Raw genomic sequence first — 24,777 nt, 5'->3', positions numbered from 1 at the left:
CAGTCTCTCTCTCTCTCTCTCTCTCTCTCTCTCTCGCTCACCCTCCCTTACTCACTCACTCACCCACTCCCTCCCATCCACACACACACACACACACACAAACCACTCTAGTATATCAGCAAGCGCCTAACGGAGAGGCAGAGGGGAGAGCAGAAATGAATGTGAAGATCCTGACGCTGGTGATCGTGCTGGTGGTATCGCTGCTGTGCTCTGCCAGTGCTGGTAAGTCTGGGCTGCGCAGGCTCGCGCTTGTGCCTTGCCTACGTTTGTTCTCGCTATTTTTTTTTTCTCCATGTTTAGCCCTGAGCTTGGGCAAGGCAGCTGTAGTTGATCAGTTACCCGGCATGGTGGATAGCCTTCTCTCTGCGCATATGTGTGTGTGTGGCTGTGTGTGTGTGTGTGTGCGTGTGAGAGAGTGCGTCTCTCTGTGTGTATCTAAAGGAGGAATATCAGCACCTGACTGTGTTCTGTACTGCACTGCAGTGGTTTTCATGATATTGTTGATGGTCTTTGGTGGAGTTTTTTTTGCCTGTCGGTGTAATTATTGTGCCTAGGGGCTGGTTCTGTGAGATCAACTCAAGTATGGCAGTTTTGTATGTCAGACTTTGATATGAACAAACCTGAGATATTTTGTCAGCTGCTATGTCTGTGAATGTGTGATATTTAACAACCTAAATGTCACTGAGGATCAAATTCAGAAGGACTGAAATGACTGGTACTGGCAGATCCATGTAGGCATGGTGGTGTTGTCCATGTAGGAAGGTGCTTAGAATATCAGCTTGTTGTGTAATTCATTTTTACTGGGCCAAACATTTGTCTTTGCTGTCTTGAACAGGGTGTGCTATCTTGAATATTTGCCCGTTTGTGACTGTTAATTAGTCATTTGGATGCTTTGTCGCTGTACATTGTCATCAGTTAGCAGTGCAGATCTGATGCTGTGGCTATGGCTCTGGAGTCGGAAATGTAAATTGAGAAGGACCATGCGTGCGTTCACAACAGCATGAATGAGAGACACAATGTGCGTTCTGTGGTAGGTCATGCAAGTCTTCAGAGATGCGGTCAGCTGACCTGTGTCCAGTCTGCAGATGTGATGAAGGTAACAGGCAGGCGTAAAAAAAAACAACAGAGCAGCCTGTGCAAACGCTTGGATCCCTGCAAAGACTGACACCAATACGCAAACAACTGCTGGGAGGCATGTGTGTCTGTGTGAAGGAGAATGGGAGGGTGTGTGTGTCTGTGGCTGTGTGCGTGGAGTAGGGTGCTGGCTGCTGAGTGCTATCAAAATACACGAGCGCACACACACACCACCACACCGACGGCCGGTGATGCACGGAGCTCTTGCTGGCGGTACCCACGATGTGCGAGTGCATTTATTACTCGGTGAGACGTGCGCGCGTGCTATTTTTGGTCTCCTTTCACGCGCGGCGTAAATGGGAAGCAATTACCCTGCATTACGGTCAGTGTCGTTTTTCACTCCGCCCGATCGACATTGGCTCAGGCTCTTCCCTCCATCCACGCCTGATGTCCACTGTGCTACGACGGCACAGCCCCAGAGCCCACAGAGCGGACAAGGCGGGCACGCAGGCAGGAAGGCGAGAAGCCCGGAGTGGGAGATAATGCTTGATTCGGTGCGACGGCGCGTCTCGGGTCATGCTGCCGTCGTGCTGGCTGGCTGGTGGGCTGGTTGGTGGGCTGGCTGGCCGACGCGCTGGCTGGCTCGCTGACTGTCTGCGTGTGTGTGTGTGTGTCCCTGTGTTGCTCGTGTGGAGCTCCATTGAGAGCACATTAAGCATTAAGAGGCTGGGTGAGCCCGGGAGCTGTGCTGTGCTGTGCTGCACTCGCTGTCCGTCACTGGGGTGTTGGAAGCCGCTCGCTTGTGTAGGCAGCGGCCGTGAAGCTGTGAAGCCGTGAAGCCTTTCATCTTGAGACAATCGCTTTTCCAGTTCACTGGGAGTTTGTGAAGGGGAATTGCAGCCTTGTATTTCAGCACTGTGTGTCTGTGTGTATGACTGCTTGTGTGTGTGTGTGTATGACTGCTTATGTGTCTGTGTATGACTGCTTGTGTGTGTGTGTGTATGACTGCTAGTGTGTGTGTGTGTATGACTGCTTGTGTGTCTGTGTGTATGACTGCTTGTGTCTGTGTGTATGACTGCTTGTGTCTGTGTGTATGACGACTTGTGTGTGTGTGTGTGTGTGTCACTGTGTGTTTCTGTTGCTGGCGTGTGGTGGGTGAGCACTGCTTTTTCTCTAGCTGAGAGAAGGGGGGAGAGAGAGAGGGTGGGGACGCGTGTGTGAGAACCGATGGTGCAACAGGCGACAGCAGCTTCATTTAACGCGCCCTGGAGCAGGCATTTAGTGTCAGGCAGCAGCAGCGGCAGCGGCCTCGTGGCCTAGCGGGCGTCTCCTCTCGCTTCTCGATTATCTCCCTTCAAGTGGTGCTTCAGGAAAGCAATGGATAGCAAGAAAGTAGAAAAGCCTCTCTCTGCCTCTCAAATGGCTTGTGGATATGAATCTCCCCACTGCCCTGTTGTAACTCTCTAGTCTGGTATGTAAACACGTCTTATTATGGCAACAGTTCAAGCCCTCAGGTCTGACAGCCTAGAGGAGATATCAGAGTCACGGAAACCTGGGAGGAAGAAAAAACACGTATGGCTAGATGCAAAGCAGGCAAACAACACACACGCACGTGAACACACACACACACACACACACACACACACACAAACACACACAAATCCCCTGAGAGAGTCCTGGGTGAGTCCACAACCCCAGCAGGATTGTGCAGGTGATGCTTATCACAGCCTTAGAGAGAAAGAAAGAGCAGAGTATAGAAATAGAGAGAGAAAGAGAGAGAAAGATCCCTGGCATTATCGGCGAGAGATCGTCTACGTGGAGCAGGGCAATTTCACGCGAGCTGTCAGCGATGCTATTATTCGGTATTAAACTTTGATGTATTGTGGAGGCTGGAGCGTGCACTGGCACGGCCCCTTGCCATACGTTCAGGGTCAGAGCCAACCATAGAGAGGCCAGCGAAAATAAATACAGGACTCATTAAGAAGTCTGCAAGCACACAATGTTTCTTTTCAGCCGAGAAAAAAAGAATGAGGGAGGAAAAAACAGAAACCGCCCGAGAAGAGCGAGTCAGAGGGCCAGGATATTTTGTTAAACAACATCAATGGAGCAGTGCTTAACAGAGCTCAGGAAGCATTAAATCATAATTCCAGGGCTTTTTTCACTCGCCTGCACTAATGTAAAGAAGGTGTTTGTGCCCACGGTCGTGATTATAGGGGCCACGGAGAGAAAGAACATGCACCAAAAAAAACAACAACAAAAAAAGAGAAAATAACCAAACTTTTCCAGATGTCCTGCAATAACATAATAACACCAGCGGTAGAAAGAGGTATGAGGTTTGGGTGGAGGGAGGGTCGGGGTTCATGGGGATGGAGAAGCAGTGAGTGGTGAGAAGTAAGAGAGGTTTTCTACTGTACTGCGGGGGAAATCACTTCAGCCAGGCTTTCGAGTTGGAAGTGCATGGCCTGACTTCGCAAGGCACTAGCCAAAGTCTTTGCACAAACGCGCGCTAGCCACACCGACATAGACACTCAGGGTTGGAGTTCATGTCTTTTTCATGAGTAACCTGGATATCCTTTATGGGCAGCCGGAGACGTGAGTAAGTGGCTTGTTGTTGCTGAAGAGGAGTGGAGGATGTCTGCGGCTAAGCTGCTCGTGAGACGGCTGCCTCAGACATTACAGTGTAGATCAGAACACCTTCACTTTAATGTGGGATTCTCGAAAAAAAAAAACGAGTTTCTTTTTAGCATGCAAGTCTGGCACAGTGTGCTTTCTGATACCACAGATTGAGCCCACAGATGTAAAATGGTGATGAGGAATGCATTGTGGTTTTGCTGTTGACTAGTGAGGTTGATGGTACAGTGCATTTACAGTGGAAGCACGCAGCATCAGTCTACAAAACAAAAAAAAAACACACTGATGGTGTCAACCTTGGAAAGAAGGAGAACATATGGTTCATTAGCACCCCCTTCCCTCATACTACTTGTTGCACCCAGCAATGCTGAGGAAGCACAGGAGGGGAGGGTGGGGGGTTGATCACTAAAAATCTGTCTGAGCCTGTGTTCGAAAAACATGGATTTATTCTCGATTATGCCGCTGTGGCCAATCGTAAATACACTGCCTGATTGCTCTAGTGCGTGGCATACAGTGGTGGTGGGTGCAGAATCATAACTCATTTGGTAGGGATATCAGGCTAGCCCTTGAGCTAAGGCCCCCGTGGGGACCAGGTCTGGTGAATGCTTTGGCATGTGTGGCTGCGAGGCCGGCATGGGTCATTGTAATGCAATTCGGATCGCTTTGAATAAATCAGCTCACCTAGGCCTCTGTGATTTAAGCAGATGCTGAGGTTTTAAGATATGTAAGGGGGGGTAGGGGGAAAAAAGAGCACGAGAGTAAGAGAGAGAGAGAGAGAGGGGAAGAGTAAGACAGAGAGGCAAGCTAAGAACGATGGGTCTTGCAGGCTTTCAGTAGTGCGCAAGGAGCATCACCACTCTGAAATATTAAAAAGCCTCTGAAACTTCACAGCTGGTGGTCTCGCTGGCTCGCCCAAATTTGCAGGTGGATCGCGGAGGAGCATATGAAAGAGCACTGTGGCATATAATAATCCCATAAAAAACAGAGCAGCTTTTTAAAAGGGCTGGTGCTGTCTGCACTGACTCTGTACCCCCAGCCTGCATCTGGGCTTCTCAGCCCCCCCTCCTGCACTCTGTCTTTCTTCTCTTTTTCTCTCTCTTTCCTTTGCTGTCACTACCAGTTGGAAGTACACCCTGGGAGCCTCCACGTTAGATTCATTCTGTCTCTTTCTCTCTCTCTCCCTCTCTCTCTCTCTCTCTCTGTCTGCTGAACATCAAAACTTATTCCTCAGCCGCAGAAATCTCTGTGAACACTCGGACGGCTTAATTAAAGCCAGATATGCTGAGCGGCCGGTCGTTTCCACCAGGGGTCTGATATTAATGTGATTTATGGCTCCCTTTTCAAACATTAAGTGTTACATTTATAGTGGTTGCCAATCTGATGCGATCAGAGCGGACATTTTTATTAAGAGCAAAAGCTCAACCGCTGAATAAATATTTCAAGTCATGGAAATGAGTGCTCTCTAATTACTTTCACGGTCAATTACAAAAAACATGGAGTGGAAAAATATTACTCTTGTACAGAAGCACAGTCACTGATATCCAAACCCCTGACTGCCCTTGCAGTTCCTGTTGGAAAAACATCCTTTTTCTTTATCAGCTTTCATCTTCTGTTGTACCACACAACTCAACGTTCACCTCACACAATTAAAAATGTAATAATGGTTATTTCAATATAACTCGTGAGATTTATGGTGCAGAAGATAGGTAAAAATAACTCAAAAGCAGCGAAAAGTCATTGACATCATTTGCACTATTTCCTGTTCAACTAGTCTAGAAAGCACAGGGTGAGCATTACTGATGAAAGCCAGGTTTTAAAAAAAATCACTGGTGCTCTTGAAGGCTTTGAACTGTTGGAGAACACTTACCAGTGCTCCCTGTAAGATCACCCATAATGCCGTGCCTCAGGTGACAGGATATGTAAAAGCCGCATGCATCTCCTTTGTGGAGTCTCTTATCAGAGAGACTGTTCCAACAGAGAGAAATATGAAATGTGTGAGATGAAATAGCCTTCCTTAGGGGGAGGACCATAACACAATACATTTAACAATGAATCAATATATGGCATAGCATAAAGAAAAAGACTTGCATTGCCTCATGCTTTGAATCATCAATCATGATCTCAGTCCTTTCTCTACTGTTCAATGGCATTTTCTTTACTGTGTGAAAGACACTTTGTATTAGTCATTTTATGGTAAAGGTCCATTTCACCATATGTTTTTCTGTGCAGAGAACATTTGAAATAGATAAACAAGTCATTATCAAGGGAAGGATATCTATGTTAGGGGAACAATTTATGGCAGATCACAAACTGGCTTTCCCTCCTGCTGTGAATTATCTATAATTGTATCAATCATCTGGCTACCCCACATTAAAAAAGCATGTGCATTAGCTAATCAGACAGAATTTTTGAACCATTCTTCCTTAGCTACGCAAGCCAATAATGAACTTTTTGTCCATGCTTGCAATCTGAACACTGAGGTCAGCAAACTGGATTTTAGGGTACACAACACAAGGAAACAAGGACTCAAGTGTGTACTTAGATCTTTATGTGTCCTTGCCCAAGACAGCAGAAATCTACTCTCTCTGGAGTGTAGAAATAATTGATAGAATTCGTAAACATATATCTACATGAGACAAACAGTTTACTTAAGGGTCTAGTGAACGTAACATCCATCTTCCAAAGGCCATAAACACAGACAGGTTAAGCTTCATGTAATCACCATCATTCACCTCTTAAACATTCACATTTTTCCACTGTACGTTGCAGGCGGTTTGTGGACTAAACAGTTCCCATACTTTAACGGGGTAAAGTTGCTTGCACTAAGAACTTTGAACTACTCATTAAATACTATCCTCCATCCATTCACACTGATCCATTCAGACCCCCTTAAGCCCACTAATAAACTGGGACAGCACGAATTAGATGAGCAACAGCACTGGTAATTACCCCTCTGTTTATTGGCCAAATACTCGCCTGGCAAATGTTGCAAGCCACAGTTTCGTGTGAATTCAGAAATGTCATGCAGCTCTGGCAAGCTCTTGAGATTGAGGTATGCAGTGAAAATATATAAGGGGGAGAAAAAATGCACTTACTAAGAGAAAAACAGCCAAGCTGCTGCAGCGTTGTCAGTACCCCCCTCAAAGGTCACTGCGTGAAGGTGGCACTGAGCCTTAGGCGCAGGGTATATTGAATGTGTGTGTGCGTGCGTGTGAGATTGTGTGTGTGTGTTTTGGGGGAGGCGAGGTAGACTTCAGCTAACTCAAAGTCAATGGGTTCATGCACACACATACTTGAAGAAGAGTAAAGCTGAGGGGGGGAGGAGACAGGGCACCCAGGTTCATGATTTAGGAGCATTATGACACAATCAGGGGAAGGGGAAGCGCTCATCTCATCTGATGAAGGTGTCCATGGAAACGTCCCATCTGAGAATCTCTCGGCGTCTGCAGTGCTGTCTCTGGAGACTTGAGGCGATGAGGAGACGAGAGCTCGCGCCTCCCACAGTCCCCACCCATTTACCAGCCCACTGCGCTTGAGCTCAGGGTTGCTGAGTGGAATATCCCGGTCTCAAACTCTCCCAACGCCCGCCTGCCTGCCTATTTCTCGCTCCCATCCAAATCCTCTTTGAGGCAGCCTGCTGCCCACAAAAGCCCGTTCAGGAGAATTCTGACTTAAGATGCTTTGGCTGATTTGGGCGAGCTGATTTCCTCAGACTTAGAGGGGCCCAACCTGCAGTAACCCCTAGCCACAGATTCACCCTAGTCACTCTGGTAGGGGCTGTAGAGTTTCTGAGTGTGCGTGTGTGTATGTGTGTGTATAAGTAGGTAGGTGTATTTACAAGTGAGTGAGTGTGTGTGTGTGTGAGAGAGGGAGAGTGTACACCACTTTCTGGAACACCTCATGGCTTCATTAGTACAGGCAGCAGTGGCAGGCCTTTGAACGTGGAGCGCTCTGATCATACTAAACCAGGCGCTTTCACACCTCATCATTAAACGCACTCGCTAATTTGGGTCATGTGTAGTTCGTGCGCAGGGTGGCGAGGCATCAGCATGCAGCCACACACACACACACACACACACACACACACAAACACACTCTCTCTCAAACACACACACATGCACACACGCACACACACACACACACACACACAGACACACACACACACACACAAAACTGAAAATAAAAAAGGAAAAGGAGCTTGAAGTGGGGAGAAGTGAAACCTCAAAGAGCAATGGCAGCCATGTCAGAGTGAGAGTGTTTATTTCACCTGGCCTGTTTGTTTGTACAAAGTGCTCTTTACAAGAGAAGGAGACATAGAGAGCGTTTGATTTCAGCTGCCCTGTGACTGTGTGAGATGGATGTCTGACAGAGGAAGTGGATATAACACGTGAACTTTCTTAGTCAGTGTTGCTTTCTAAAGGGACCCACACAACACAAAGCAGGCCTCCCGGGAGACACAATGCTGCATGTCAAACATGTCCCTGGTTGGGCCGACACTCACACACACACACTCACACAGACACACACACACACACACACACACAATCTGGGGCAGGCTGCGGGCATCACAACAAACGGCGAGGCGGGGGTTAACCTGCAGAACACCCAGCAACAGCGGCAGGGCCTAATTGCTCATGCAGGCCCCGTATGCTGAAAATTTGTAAACGGGAGAAACCTGATCCATTCCAACTGACAATGTCATTCTTTCTGCTCCGGACTGAGCGCCTTTCATGCCCGCTGCCATGGAAACGTGGGCTGAAAAAAGTCTGCTGGAGATTGGTACCAGTTTCTGCCAAGCCCCCTCCCCCCACACACACACACACACACAGAGTTACTGGTAGGCATACGATAAGCAGCCGACTGCTCTCAGCTTCAAATGGCCAGAGCGTTCTCCAGGATGTAGTGAGGGATGCTGCTGATTTTGTGCACATGCTAAAGAGGAAGTGCCCCTTTCCTAAACGCCTAACAGGAGGTTGTTAAGGAAAGGTGTGCGTGTGTGTGCGTGTGTGTGTGTGTGTGATCACATCACCAAACAAATCCATCCCAGCAGAGTAAGCTTATTCTGTGGCTGAGCTGTGAGTTGTGGTTTTGTGCTGCAGACTTGCTCTGTATCACGATTAACACGTCTGCCTCTGGTCAGTATGCTTCCCAGCCTGGCCTGATTAACTAGGAAAGCGGCTTAAAACATGCCATGTGTCGTGTGTGCGTGTGTGCGTGTGTGTGTGTGTGTTTGAGACTCGGAAGAGATTTGCAGATTGCCAGATCCTGCCATTCATAGTGCTTGCCTCATCTTAATGAATGAATGAAGTCCCTGAGGTGGCGAGAACAACATGTGATGTCACAATCACCCCTATGGAAACACACCCATGGGATGCACAGCTACATACTCAAAAACACTGACAACAACAGACCTGGAAACCCCCTTGAATTGTGTCTGAACTCTAATACAAATAACATCTCTATGACACTGATTTACAATAACTGATACCTAGTCACAGCATACCACACCCATCCACAGCTCAGCCTGGTTTAATACATAGGATATGCTGGCAGAATATCCTAATATTGAGCTGATACATACATACATACATACATACATACATACATACATACATACATACATGTACATACATACATACATACATACATACATACATACATACATACATACATTACACACACAACACATAATACACACCATCTTCACAGTGAATTGCCCCATGCGTGTGGAAACAGAGAGATGGTGGTGAAATGATGTGCGTGAATGTGAACACCATATCATGCTGCAGCTGCAATGCCCAGGTACTGAAGCAAAGCAGCAAGCAGAGACTGTGGATAAAATAGGCCAGGGGGGTTGCCGTTCTATTTGAGCAGCTATTAAAGCCAGCGGCTAATTTTAGCAGTACGAACATTTGATGTATTGAGAAGATCAGGTGGGTGTCCCATCTCATTTGCCACACTGCAACACATAAGCCCAGGGTGCCTGGCACGGTGTAAAAATCACAACAAGTGTGGGAAGGTGGACGGGTAGAGCTCATTATCTCTTGTCGTCACCCCTGACCTCAAGCCATTCACTGTAGCCACCGACAATTAGCATGTTGGTCCGCTGCCCACACACGCTCGGAGAGATGATGGGCTGGGGAGGCCATCGCCTCACTAACAGCTGTCTGGGAGGCAGGAAGGAAGCAGGTAACCTCCCGTGGCACGCCACTGCCCCTTCGCCTCCCACCATGGTGATTATCGCAACCCGTCTCAGGCCGGTGCTCACATCATCCCCCAGTTGCTTGTTTACGCGCAGGAGGCTTTCAGCGACTATGATAGTCTGTCCTAGAAAGAGAAAAAGTGATGTTGCCTGGAGGAGAGCGATGGAGAGGTAGATAAAATCTGATAGAGGAAGGGAGCAGGGGAGGGGGACAATCATATGGCGTTTCAGAGTCTTCTGCAAAAGCGTGAAAATCGATCGATAATATCGTACACTGTTTTATAAGCAGCCTAACCATGCAGAGAGATAGACTATTCCTATGTACAAACAGCAGTGAAATCCAATTAAATAGAATATCGATTCGCAGTAAAAATCCAAGAGTGATTGAAGCGTGCCTGCAGGGGCTACATCAAAGTGGCGGCGCCGTTGCGCCTCAAGAAATGCCGTTGACACAGCGCCTTGGCCAAAAACAAGCCATGTTTCTCACCTGTTTCTGTTTTACACTGGAAGGCTATAAGTAGATCTAATCTCTCGCTTCCTGAAGGGCCAAAGGGGATCCGGAGGTCGGGCACTACAGATTAAGCCCATCTGGGCCTGCCGTCTCCATGCAGGCAGGCCTAACCTTTGCTTCCGTGTGTGATTCTAGTCCCTTTTTCCCTGCCGTCACCCTCCGATCAGTCTGTGCATGCCAGGCCCTTGTGTCCGTGTCTTCCAAATGACACTTGCCAGACCTTTATGCGGCCAGACCACTCACAGGTGTTCAATAACCCAGACGTCAAAACTGCCAGCGGCTTCATAAATCTGGCGGTCCGGTGTGTCCCTCTGTGTGACAGACAGACCCTCAGAGATGTACAACTAACCCTGAGTGAACGACAGCAGGTCGAATTTATGAGGACAGTGCTATCAGGACTGGTGCGACGCAGCGGCCGGCTGGCACAAAGAAGAATGGAGGGAGAGAGGGAGGAAGGGAGGAAGGGAAGGAGGGGAGAAAAAGGCAGGCTGGTGAGAAAAAGCAACATAATGGATGGTACCTGAGAAGCGAGGGGGATGAGATGGCAGCAGCGGAGCCATTCATCAGCAGACTGGGCTGAGGCGTGGTGGAGGTGCCAGGAGCGATCTCTCTCCCTCCTCCTCCTCCTCTCTCTCCCCACCCTCCTCCTCCTCTCTCTCTCTCCTCACCCTCCTCCTCCTCTCTCTATCCTCCTCATGTCATCACCACCACCTGCAACAAGACTTAGTAAAGCAAGAGTGACTCTCCAGTGTGTTACGCCAGCACCCCCAACCCCAAAATTCCCACTTTATTAAACTTTAATGACAGAATTACCCAGACAGAGCAGCAAGCGGTGGCAACCTGATTGGGATAAGCCCAGTGCTCTCCTCCGGGGGAGAGATATAGTGATAAGCGCCTTGATATCGTGAGAACCATCTTCCCCATCGTCTTTGGTATTACCTTCACATTGGGCTGTTGTTAAATCAAATCCCAGCAACGACAAGATATTAGATGTGGTATCGCTGGCATCAGTTATAGCCTAATAACGGGACAGAGGGTTCCTGAATTCGCTGGGATTTGGGGATTTAGGAGACATACGGAGCAGATGATTGCATTAGGAGGAGCCATCAGTGTTATTGTGCCGTTTATTGTTTCTGTCTGGTTCGTCTGCGACGCAGAGCCGTGTGAGTCAGGCAGCATCGGAGTTATATAATGTGCTGTGCTGGAGCCCCGCTGTCAGGAGCGCACAAGCAGTCAATGGTGGTGACAAAGTCAGACCCACACACACACACACAGACACACAAACACACAGACACCCACACACAGACTTCACACAGCTCCACCCACACACGCACCCACTCCTATAACCTCAACACGCTCAAGTTTCCCAACAGCAGTGGGAGTTGATGAGTTGATTCATAAACAGCATAAACGTCTGCTCATCACTGTCACCGCTTTCATTATGGCTCTCCCCATCCACACATACAGTGGAGGGGATGGGGCTGTGGGAAAGGATGTGTGTGTGTGTGGGTTATTTGTGTGTGTGTGTGTGTGTGTGTGGGGGGGTTCTAGGCTCCACTCCTCTACTCCTCAGCCCAGCTTTGAGCAGTGCCTGACAGCTCGCTCTGGCAGGAAACATCTAAATTGTCTCATTACGGAGCTGGAGGTTGTGACAGCCAGAGCTGGCTGCTGGCGGTGCTGGTTGATGGGCTGAGTTCTGCTCGGCTCAGCTCGCCTTGTCTAAGGTGTATTTACAGGTTTGCCTGCTGACACACAGATGCGAGAGCTTCCCATCCTGCATACCCCCCTCATCCACACAACCTCCAACGCATCCACACGCAATCCCTCAAAGGTCTCGGCCCAACCTGACAAGCAACGTGCCTGGCCGCTCCGTCACGTGTGCCCACGTACGTACGCGTGTGTCTGTGTCATGTAAGAGCGGCCGTTCAGCTGACTGATGGTTTGGTTTCGTCTGCATTCTCCGTTCAACTGGAGCAGGACCAACACTCTCTCTCTCTCTCTTCTCTCTCTCTCTCTCTGCAGTAAAAGGAGCGGTAGGGAAACTACTAGGGGAGGGTGGAGGCTGGGTGGTGGTGGTGTTGTTTGGGGGGTGGAGGGGGGTGTGGGGGGTATTACACGGGCCCCCACCAGGGCAGGAGGAGGTGGGTCTCCTGTCAGTCTTCTCCTCCCGCTCACACATGGGGATTTTGTACACGCTAAACCCCTCCAGATTAGAAAGAAATGAGTCGAATGCAGACAGAATGTGTAAACTTCCTCCATTCATTCCGTATCTGGTACAATAACAAGGGGATAATGCAGGGATTAGGGTGCCTGAGGGAAAAGATGGTTTTAAGGGCCCCCCACCCCCCCTACTTCTATGAAATGGTGAAATATGCAACAGAGTATTTTCTCTGCAGCGAATAAATCAATCCTGTGTTTCTGGCTAGCATGTAATATGCTTCCAAAAAGACGATTAGCAAGGAAAAAGGAAAGCTTGAAGTGGCAGGCATTTGTGAGGTATAGATTGAAAGCACTTGGAAATAAGCAGTCTGCTGCCGCAAGGTCCGGTTCTCTCCCGTCTTATACGCATCTAAATCTTCCCATAATGCTGCAAATGTGATTAAAATCAGTTGACGAGGTGTGATTCCAGAATATTCTGTGCGCAGGCAGTAGGAGTTCCCACAGAGATTGCCATTCGACATTCACCAAGCCCAGGCTTATTTGCATTCTCTCCAGAAAGATGCCAGAATAAATTTTCTTCATTATCGGGAGATGGGTCAGAATATCTGAAGCTGCTTGTCTTCCAGCCGTCTGCCAGTTTGTTAGCGTGCTAATTAGCCTACTGTGTCTACCATCCAGATTCACTGAAAAAACACATAATTGGATTTCATTGATTTTGGCAACCTAAATGGTATTTTTCTTACAGTGAGATGTTTGTCTGATCTGTCTGTCACTTGGCATTATATAAAGATAGAGTGCTGAGTTTTTTTTTCCAACAGGCATGATAGGATAGGATTTGTTTTGTATTTTTTTAATTTAAGCTTTTTAAAGTGAGTTGGTCTGAAGAAATATTTCTCTACTGGGAGGACCTTGTTGTTCCCTGAGGACATCTTAAGAGAGGAATGTCTTGACCCACCGTGAGTGATATCACTCAGGCTCTTGACAGGAAAAGCATAATGGGGTTTTCTGTTTACGTTTGAGGCAAGGCATTTACGCCTCTGTTGCTGAGAGATGCCTTCTTTAAGACGTGGCGAGACATTCAGGCTGAGGGCACGAGTTTGGAGAGCTCAGGGGTCAAGATGAGGGGGATGGGGAGAGAGGACTTCACTCAGCACATCTGCACAGAGCCATTGCACAAAGGACTCCTTCAAGATGGTGGCAGGTTGAGGAACATTATCAATAAATGGAGGAATAGCGAGTGGGGTGAGGGGAGTCCTGAAGGTGGACCATACAACGCAGGAAGCAGGTGTGTGTGTGTGTGTGTGTGTGTGTGTGTGTGTGTGTGTGTGCATGCGTGCGATTAAAGAGTCATGAGCTGCCTGCTTCAGAGCCCCAGAGAAGAAGATTGATGATCGCAAAATGACTGAGGCGAGTTTTATGGGCTTTTCATCTGGTTTGGTTCATTCAGACTGCAAAGCAGAATGGCAACAGTCTGAAATGTTCCACTGTGTAACAGTTTAATCTCTGTAGCACGCAGCCTCCGCCTGCATGTGAAAGGTCTAGAGGAGAGAGAGGTCCAGAAGGGGAAAGAAGTCTGAAGAATCCCAAATGAAATACCACATTGAACGCCCCAATAACAGAGAGGGCACGAACGGCGCTTCTTAAACAGTCTGATCTCACAGGAGGCTTGCTTTCACTTGGCCAGGAGGGTGAAAGGTCACGGGGATGCTGATACAGATCAAACTCAAAGACGGCACATGTCTTAAAGAGGCTTCCCAAACTTATTGAGAGATGACTGAAAACATCTGGGCACACTGCGACTAACTGGTTGACTTACACACATTCACACACACAATCACACACACACACACACAAACTCACTCAGACACGCACATACATACCGTCATACAAATATATACTTTAGACACGCTGTGCTTTGTTTTGCTAAATCAAACAGAGTGATGCAATGGGAAGTTCAAAGTTGTGTGTGTGTGTGTATGTGTGTGTGACAGCTGTGGGTTTCAGGCAGGGTGGCTGTAGACGTGAGCCATGCTGCTCCAACCACCCCACTGTGCTAAGCACATATGTGCCCCCCCCACAGCCCCCTCTAGCCCCATACTAACCTGCTGAGGCAGCCAGAGAAGGCCACACACACACACACAAACACACACACACTATACGGGCTGCACAAAACAGTATCTGTGTTCTCTGACTCCTGTTTGCCTCTGGCCTGCAGCAGACAGAGGCGGAGATAAGGTAGAGAATGGAATTAAGAGTGGTGTCAATGTTCTGATTCCCGCGGTGAACATCACACCAGGAGTGAAATGGAATTACAGTTCAGAAGGTCTGGGATGAAATTGAAGCTCGCTTGCTCTCTCTCTCGCTCTTTCTTTTCTTGTTGTTCCAAGGTTTTGTCCTTCATGTGTCTGGTTTTGTAGAGTAGAAGGAAGGAAATGGATGTTCCTTATCTAAGATTCTAAATTGAAAGACAGTTGTGGCACAGCTTGGTTTGATTGTCAAGTATATTTATCTACTATTCAAAGTACAGCTTATATACGAACATACAGTATGCGTATAGAAAAGTTTATGCAACTACAAGCCAAGCTTATATTACTTGTATTACTTCCATGTGTTTTTTACCAAATAGTGGTATAAACATGCATGTATAAACCACAATCTAAACATATACATTTAGTTTAAATATCATTCTGTGATGGTTCTATGCTCTGTTTATGTAGAGTATACCGTTTTAAAAGCCCCTCTGTTTATGTTTGTGTGTGCTTCTCTGCTCCCAGGTCCAATGGCCTCCACAGAGCACAGTAAGGGTCTGGAGGAAGTGGACACGGCACGGAACCCTGTCCCGCAGAACCCCGGCAGAGGTGGGAGGAGCCAAAGACCTAATGGCATTAGGAGGAGACGTCCTCGACCCCGCCTCTCCCACAAGGGGCCAATGCCGTTCTAGAGCAAGGTGAGCGCAAGAGATAGCTGTGTTAGAAATGCTAATCTGAAATGCTAATCTGTCTAAGGTAGCGGGAGGAGAAAGATTAGAAGTTGTACTATGTGACATGTGACCAAAGGCCTCACAGTGTAATATGACGACAGTGTAAAGGATCATCACTTCCCTTTGTCTTACCTCTTTCCCACCCTCCTCACTGTACCGCCACTCTCGGAGATTATTGTTAGCACAGAAAAACAACTTGTCTTTATGAGATTACAGGACTTTGCCTCGTAGAGCCCCAGAGTCTCCATTCACCTCCGACAGCTCTCTGAAACGTGATCTATAGCCATTACAGATTGAGGTTCCAAAGTACACAGAAACATTACCTGTCTGCCTCAGCCTCTCTCTCGCTCTCGTGTAAATGTTTCTCTTATTCCGATTAAAAACAATTAAAACCATTTACTAAAGCTAATACTCACTGGAGTCAGCTTTCACGTCTGTGTGCCTTTTGGTTTATTTTCCGCATCAAAAGCATATTTGACTTGTCGTGTGGGAAAACAGGGCTTTGTGTGAAGTCCCTTTCATCTTTGTAGCCGGCGAGAATATTACATTTTCACCTTGGGTCTGCAAAGTCTCCATGAAATCGCCGGTGAGAGCCTGTGCGATCTCTCAAAAGAAGCTGCTATTTCAGTGGAACAAATATACACAAACGCCTTTCAAAACCAGAAGCATGTCTAGCTTCCAAACAGATATCCATTACATGCACAGGCTTGAGTTCACCTCATAGCACGTCGGGGCTGTAGGCCTCTGGTACCAGATAGCCCAGTGGAGAGTTAGCCACCCACCCAGGCTAGAGCTCTGGCCCAAGTCGAGCTCCATGGACTATTGACCGAAGGCTGGGACCCATTCACAACTTTCTCACAAACCCCAAGGCGTGACAAGACAGGCCCTGGGGGGACACAATGCCCCCCCAGGAGGTGCCAATCATGCCAAGCTAGCCCACAGAGTTCCGCAGTAAATTAACCCTGTAACAGAGACAGCCCTGGCCCCGAGGACAACACTCCCTTTTAATGACGCCATTTAATGGCTTTTAAAAGTCTGGAGGCTGACTGCCATAAAAAAGTGAGATATTCGCACCCTTTCATCTCCCAGAGGATTTTTACAATCTATGGTGAATTATGCTTTGGATTTTTATCTTTTGAAATTTCTTTTGTGTGTGTGTGTGTGTTTGGAGTTGGAGTTGTTGTTATTGTGCGACCACTTTATGTCCGCTGGGAATAAGTCCTTGATTCTCACGCCTGTCAGCTGGCACGGAGAAAAACAGGACGACGTCACCGTGGAGGTGGACACAAAGAGCCAGGGGTCACACCACAGAACTTCAAAACCCTCAATGGCCAACCAGTCCACTCAAAGAGAGAGAGAGAGAGAGAGAGTGGAGGGAGGGAGGGATTCTCTGGATGCATCGGGCAGTCAATGCTTGTGTTCAGGCCCTCACAAGGACCGGCAGGCACAAAAGAGACGAGCCGCAGGAAGTTGTGTAGCTCTATTAAATGGAAACGGCTCAGTGACTCACAATGCGCGCCCATCTCGGCCGGTGGAGAGCCCTTCAAGCGAGACGAGGGGCCGAGAACGCGGCCTTTCATCCAGTGCCCGTCCTCAAGGCCCCTCGAGCCTTCGTCTGGGGTCAGAGTTCACCGCATTCAGAACTTTTCACCCGTGTCGCCTGTACACACTAAGCAGAGGCACACCAGTGCACTTGACCTGACCGGTATGTTAATCAAGTCAAGAGTTTGCACTGGATTACCGTGAGTACTTAGTGATATTCCAGAAACGAGGCACGAAGCGTAGCCCTACATTAGATGCATTGCATTTTAAACGCAATGCTAATTTAACTCGTACCATTTGTGGGCAGTTTCGGTTTCCTTTATAATGAAGTGGTGAGATGTCTTTTCTAAACGTTTCTTGAAAAGGGAAATAGGAAATGTCAGTGGTAATAGAGTGCGTCTCGGGAGCTAAAAATCTAAATCCACACTCATGTTGATTTCCTACTGGGCCAGAGCAGAGTTTACCCCCTGATATTCCCCACCGGACAAGCCTATCAAACTCAAAACAAACGTGTCTGGACGGCAGTGAAAAAACAAAAACGGGTCTGGCTAGTGTACTATGAGTAAACCCTCCAGCATGCTGGTGCTTCAGCCTCACACTTCATCAGCGAAGCCCCAGCGGAGAGAGCCGGCTGACGGGCAGAATTAACTCTTTACGCGGCCTGACATCCACCAGAGTACTGGGCCACACCAAGAGCGTGTCAACATAAAAGGCCCTCATTTGCAGTTCTTTTATCTCTCTCTCTCTCTCTCTCACCGGCACTTCCATGCCCCCATTGCCTTCTTATGGCTTTCTTCGCCTCAGATGAGAAACAAGCCTTTGGACCCAGTTGGAGAGAAGCATGGTCCCACCCAAGCAGGATCAGCCCAGGGTTGGGTTTAGATGGAACTAATAAAAGAAAGAGACTTGATTACTTTTGTGCTGAACTATGGATAAGTCATACGACAGACACTCTGCCCCTAATTAGTAATGCATGTGAATGGAAGACATTACCCTTGAACTTAATTCAAACAAGTCCCATTTGGTTACCTCCACCCTCTATACACAAGCACACACACACACACACAAGCACACACACACACACACACACACACACAAGCACACACACACACACACTCACACTCCCTTACACATGCTTAGATACGATGTCATTGTCAATTACTCCATTGCGTTGCGCAGCATAAAAGACAGGACTCCTGAGGGTAGACATTCAGCAGACGTCACAAGAGCTGAGAAGAATTACAATCAAATTGAAACACATTCCCTCCCAACACTCACCTGCCAAAGTGCATTAGAGAGCGTTTGAGAAAAAGAACACTGTCCAGAAATGCCCTCCAGCTCTGAGACACCACGAGATTGTAGGACAAGTTCTACCTCAACAGATGGACACCTAGCCATGACTTAGCCCCGCAGTGCACTTACTCTATTTTTATATCTTCTTGAAGAGAGATAATGGGGACACCTTTATCTATACAGTATATCAGCAAAAAGGAAACGTTAACAGACACACTGCTGGATGGTCAATAAATCTTTTTTTTTTAGCATGTCACAGGTAGTTGAGCTTCTACAGGGCTTGAATAAGCTTTGTGTAAACTCGCCGAGGTGAACAGAAGGGCAAATCTACATTCAGACAAACACACAACAGTAAAAATAAACAATACCTGCAGACAACGAACAAAGGCAAACAACACAAGCAGCAAGCGAGCAGATATCCATCAGTGGCCTAACATTACACAAGCACAGAAATATGGCCAGGTGCATCGGGAGACAAGAGATGGTGCTTATCAACCACAGCGTTCCGTTGTCATGTAACAAAGCCTCCTAAAAACCTCCCGTCTGTACACAATCTCCCGGAATAATTGACTAGGAAAAGACAGGAACAACAGAAAAGCATTAAGGTTGTGAGGAACGTGTCTAATGCTCCGAGCTTGTTTTCTCAACAGAACAGGCAGTCTCCTGCTCCACAAGGGGATAATTGTTCCCTAGATCTACGTCAGGCAGGGATTTATTGTGCTGTGCATTGAACGCACAAGTTTAATGGCTGTCTGAGTGATTTCCCCCCCTTTTTTTAGGTCAAGTCTTCCATCATGGTCTCAGGAGTAGCGTCTGAGTTTACTTAGAGGCATGCACTGTGCTGTGTTACTTAGAGTGCGAGGGAACAACTGCTGTCTCCTTATGGTGTGTCTCTCTCTTTGGGTTCTTTACAGGCACTGCTTCGAGCGCCCTCCCCCAGGTTCTGATTTAATGCTCTTCCTTTGCCTTGGGGGGCCTTGCTACGAGGGGCTTACGCTAGCCCCAATCTGAAGAGTGATGTCCATAGCACCTGCTGGTTCTTCAAGCAACTCTTCTTCTGTCCACATAAAAACCAGGACGAGCCACTCACCCTCAAGCTCAGCCAAGACCTGGGGGGCCAGGATCAAGGGGGTGTGGGGGGGGGGGTGCTGAGCCCGAGCTACCAGATTACTCTATCTGTCCTCTTCCTCTCTTTCCATCGTTCTCTCTCTCCCTCTCTCTCTCTGCCCCACCTTCCCTTGTTTTTCTCTCATTTGCTTTCTACAGCCCTCCTCCATTGATGTCTCCCCCGCTGTGCAGCACACAGTTTGCATGACGTGTGTGTACACCCCCCACCCCCCCCCTCCCGCCTTTCGACCCACCAGGGGAGCCAGGTCCAAGACAGTCTTAGAAACGAAAGCCGTCAGTTTCATCCTTAAGGTGTGGTTAGTCTCATTCTCTCTGACCGATTTAAGGTGACCACATTCCTTTATTCCACTGCTGTGAGGTTGCATCTGGCTTAAGAGCAGGGGAGGGGTTGTTTAATGAGAGAGAACCAGGACAGAGAACCAAATGTAATGGCATTATCCAATGTTGATGTAATCCTGTTTTTTAAATGATTTCCGAGATCCCATAGAAGCCAGGTCAATAGCATGTACAGATCTTTTATTTTTTCCCACCTGTCTGTTGCAATATATTTATCACTATATAAGTTGTTTTGTTTTTTTATTTTATTTAACTACCATTGCTGGTTGAATTAGTTACCACTGTTAAGTACTCTTGTTTTTATTTTATTTTATTTTATCTCATTTTACTTCTATAATCAAATATCAAGCAAACAGTGTAAACTGAGGGTTAAAGAGTTTCCATTCTACCCAAAATATAGTGCATATACTACAGGCCACACTCGAACATTCTGCTCCACAACATCTCACACTTAACCACACATCAAGGAATCCTAAACTGATTACATGCTTATGTGCTCACTGTTAAAACCCTCTGGGACGTCCGAGTGGTGAACTACAGGGTGTCTGACCGCCATGTCCTCGTACGGGATGGCGGCTGGGGGACAGTGTCCTGAGCCCTCGCCTCCTAAACCCACGTGCTGCGTTTCCGTGGCCGACTCTTACTCGACTGTTAACTGGCCGGGGTGGTCCGCTCCAGACCCTGAGGGTGACCCACTCCACCTTCAGAAGAAGTGCCAAATAATGATCTACTCCACAATGCTGCCAGGAGAGACAGACGCGAACACATTACCTCTTATTTCAAGTCTCAAAACACTGACTCACTCATAAACCGTTCTCATCCAAAACAAGCATTTTATTAGCGTCGTTTTGTTTTTGTTGTTGTTTATTTGTTTGTTTATCCAACAACTAGATAAAATGTTCCAAAAAAAAGGCAGGAAGCCTTCTGAAAGGAATTAGACCAAAAACCAAAACCACAGTATGCTTTTAAAGCAGCCATCTTGCTTTATCCCAGTTACACCACGTAAAGCCTACCACCAGTGCTCTATGCCCACAGCTCGGTTTAACCCCCACCCCATCCATCAAGACTTTTATCGACGTAATCACTCTGCCTTTACATCATACTGGAATTTGTTCTGTTTCTTTTTGTTTTCTTTTTTTTCTTTAATTTCCTCAGGGTGCTGTGATACAAGCCTATACTAGAATCGTCTATGCTCTGTGCATTTATTTAAGAATCTCTTTCTCACACACACAAATACACATACACTTAAACACAAACACACACATGAAAAAAATGTATCTAAATGTATGTATGCATTATATAAAACTATATCTCCCTGCCTATATATTTACCCACAACACTATCGTCATGTATCCAGGTTTCAGTCCCACTTTGAAAGTGTTCATGTGCCCCCCCCCTCCCACCACCACCACCTCACAGGGAGCTGTGGCCTTGCAGCTTGAGCCTCCTTTTAGTGCAGGTGGCCACGGCTTTGATCGGCCCGCTCATTAAGACCCTCGGGATAATCTATCTCAGACGAGCCCCTGTCAAAGTCAGGAGTGTCTGAGGCCAGAATGGCAGACTGGCTCAGCTCGCGACCACATCCCCCCCACCCTCAACTTTTACGCAACACCATTAAAAACAACCCTCCCCCACACACACACACACACACACAGCAGACCCCCCCACCACCACAGATGGCCGAGAGCGCGAGCCCCTGTCCGCAACTGGGAACTGGTAGCAGGGTCAGTGCAGTGTGCTCTTCTCCTTCCCAACCACTCTGTCCTTTCAAGCGTCCGATGCTTGCTACAGTCTGATGCCAAGAGCTGTCACGAGGCTTTACTGAGACTGTTACTTGCCGATACCCTGTCTATGAGTCACGTGCTCCATCTGACCACAGAGTGGGCAGAGCTCAGCTTTTCTCGTTCTCCTTTGCTTTAGTCGCTATATCATCAAATACAGATTTGCTGGCATTTTTTTTTTCCACCTTCTGTAGAACTGGAGGTGACAGTTCTCTGGCGAACTGCTCTTCTTCTCAAGAGAGCGCCCCAAAGGTTAGGGCAAGGTAAGGCAACCGAGCCGCACTCACCCCGATTAAAAATGTATTCACATCTGAGGGCACTGTGATTCCCAATCACGACAGTCACAGCAGAGCCCCCACCCCTCAGAATAACTCTGTCTGTTCCCTCTGGAGGAGTTTTCCTGTTTTATTATTTCAGTCAAAACAAGGGGTGTGAAAACACAAAAATAAGAAACGGAAAAAAAAATAGAGAGAACAAAAAAAGAATCACCATTTCCTCTTTCCTGTCTGGAGAGTCACCATCCCGGTGCGGAGTGATGCCTATATTCCACACCATCGTCTCATGAATGTATCTTTCATCAACTGCACCAGCTGCGCAGCCCTTCCAGGGAGAAAAAGTCAAATAAACCGCTGTCTCCAAGCCCCCCGTTTTACCAGAGCCACGACTCTACAAGCCCCCCACCCCAATTCCCCCTCTTTCTCTCTCCCCCTATTACCCATCACCATAGCTACACTCTGGTGATGCTGGCTTTCTATCAGATTCCAGAAAAAGAATCCACAGGCGAATGATCAGTGACATCTATCAAAAGAGATAGGAATCCAAAGCCTCCCTCTGTCTCGGCTCCCCTCTCCCGTCAGTCACCTGGCTTTGGTCCTCTCTGTACGGGCATGCAAGGCTGCACTTTTTTGCAATTCCATTATGCTGCTGGAAAAATAAATCCCGAAAAACAAGTCTCCTTGGCATGTAATGTTTTTCCAGTGTATTGTGACAATTATTCCTTTTTGACTGATTCTCGTCTAGCTGGTTGTCCAAAGCTTACTTTGAACATGGAGATACAGTGTGGGAAAGCTGTATTGATTTTTTTTTTTACAAAAAATATTATTTATTTTATTTTTATTTTTTTGTGGTTGTAACAGTATAGAAATTAGTCTGCTACACAGAAAAAAAAAATTGATGTCATAGATAGGTCAAAGCTGTCTCAGACCTCTCTCTCTGTGCAGTGCCCCTGACGATTCCCCTTAAGTAAGAGTGTATCAGGTTAAATGGGGCTTAGTTAGATCAAACAGGAAAAAGGCGTCCACCCAGACTAACACTGAAGTGGAAAATCAGTCCATTTCACTAGGAGAGAGTAAACCCATTTCCTCTTATGATGGTGTTTGTTCTCGAGCGCTGCGTTCCTTTCTTTTCCAAGGCCTAAGAGGCCCGTGTGCACTTGTGTGCGCTGTGTACTCGGCATGTCTCATGCATACATGTCAGCTTTTTGTCCTCTCTCACACACACAAAAGACGTGCATTTGGCTTGGGAAATGCGATGGGTCGAGATGTAGGAGGTGCAAAGACAGGAGATGTTGAGAAGACAGTAGAGGCAAGTGAGTAGGAAGCTAAGGAAGTAACCACATATGCACTGTGTCCAAGGGGCCACCTTCACCAACTGTTATCGTTATCAAGAAAATGGTGTCTGGCGCGGGACTGCTCTGCTGCTGATGAGCTCTTCACCTAGCTTTGTCTGAGGTGGTAGCTGAGGGATTCGGTGACTGAAATCCAATCCCGCAGCAGACCGATCCACCAACAGGCAAACTCGATTAGCTCTCCCGCAAAAAAGCAGCATTGTGCTCAGCGACGGCTCATTACCCCACAAAACTAGAAAAGAAAAAAAAAACAGACTTCATACTTCAGACGACAAGGCTCTCCTCTCACACATCTTACTATGGCCAGTGTCTAGCATCAGCTGGGCTACACAAACTGAAAGAAAAAAAATGTCAGTAATGTCATGGCACAGGCTAAAACCTGGGAGTCTTTTAGATCATACATATCCATAGTGCTTTTGGTGTCACCTTGGCCCTGGTGTTAATTAAAAAAAAAGAATAAAAAATAAAGATAAAAAACTCCACACGCTGGCATCATAGACCATTGACACTCTACTCTGTTCCTGTTCTGTTCTTGGGCTCCCAGTCTTAGGAGAGCCCCAAAAACACTCACACAGGCAACGCAGCCGTCCTCATCAGTATTAGTAGGTGACAAGCACAGTACCGTACAGACAGTGTATAAGTCCTCTTCTATCCAGTTAAAGGTGTGTGTGTGTGTGCTCATGTTACTCGCCAGGCCAAATGTACAGTACAGTCTGTCTGTTTTTGATGTTGAACTGGGCAAAAATAAATGACATAAATTAATGACATTTAAAAACAAGTGTATCAGAAATTGAAATACTGTGTACATATTTGAACTTTTGGTTTCTAATTTATAAAAGATAAGCTTTAGCTCTTGGAGTACTTATTTTATTTTCATTTTCATGCGTAGCTTTGTGTTTTTATTTTCTATTTCTGTAAAGTGTGTAAATATATCTTTATGATAATAAGTAATATTAAAAAATCTTATTTTAAGAATTCAGTGTGTGTTTTGTCCTTTCTGTAGTCATGGGCTGGCCTTGAAATGTGGCCATGAGAATCAGAAACAAGTAATCCCCCCAGTAGCTTCAAGACTCTAACCTCAGAAAGTGCTCTGCAGCTACAGTATATGGCAGCTTTCAGTTTTGTGATATGAGAGGTCAGCCTATCCCACCCTCTGGTCATCACAAAAATTAAATTAAGCTGGAAGCCCTGTTCCCAACCTCTCCGTCACCCCCAACCCACCATGGAAAAGGGGGTTGAAAGAATTTCCTCTCCTCAGCATTTGAAAGGTAAAGTCAAATAACTTGAGACCAACTGGCCGTTCCATAGCGGGACCTAGGCCGTCAATCGCCAACCCACCAGTGGTAGCTGCCTGCGCTGCTCACACTGCATATTTCATAATAATATGGCATTACTGCTGAGCACAGAGATCACGTCTTAGGCACTGGAATATTAGCATATTTCCCACCATGCAATTTACTGGAATACAGACCACCACCAACCCCCCCCAGATTCTAAAAATATTACCGACAC

The 24,777-nt window shown here is 47.1% G+C and overlaps 1 protein-coding gene across 1 annotated transcript; it reads left to right on the top strand.

Moving 5' to 3' along the window:
• On the top strand, positions 1-24,240 carry apln (apelin). The gene is made up of 3 exons (XM_048231291.1): positions 1-222; positions 15,353-15,525; positions 19,308-24,240. The coding sequence occupies exons 1-2, from the start codon at positions 156-158 to the stop codon at positions 15,517-15,519; spliced, it is 234 nt and encodes a 77-aa protein (XP_048087248.1). The 5' UTR covers positions 1-155; the 3' UTR covers positions 15,520-15,525; positions 19,308-24,240.
• The last annotated feature ends 537 nt before the right edge of the window (positions 24,241-24,777 follow it).

Source organism: Alosa alosa, chromosome 21 (genome assembly GCF_017589495.1).
Source record: "Alosa alosa isolate M-15738 ecotype Scorff River chromosome 21, AALO_Geno_1.1, whole genome shotgun sequence".
NCBI lineage: Eukaryota > Metazoa > Chordata > Actinopteri > Clupeiformes > Clupeidae > Alosa > Alosa alosa.
This window is presented reverse-complemented; position numbering and strand designations above follow the sequence as displayed.

Excerpts from the sequence above, each read along its gene's own strand:
- apln (XM_048231291.1), top strand. The coding sequence starts at position 156 with ATGAATGTGAAGATCCTGACGCTGGTGATCGTGCTGGTGGTATCGCTG. Across the intron at positions 223-15,352 it reads GCTGTGCTCTGCCAGTGCTG|GTCCAATGGCCTCCACAGAG; the intron begins GTAAGTCTGGGC and ends CTCTGCTCCCAG.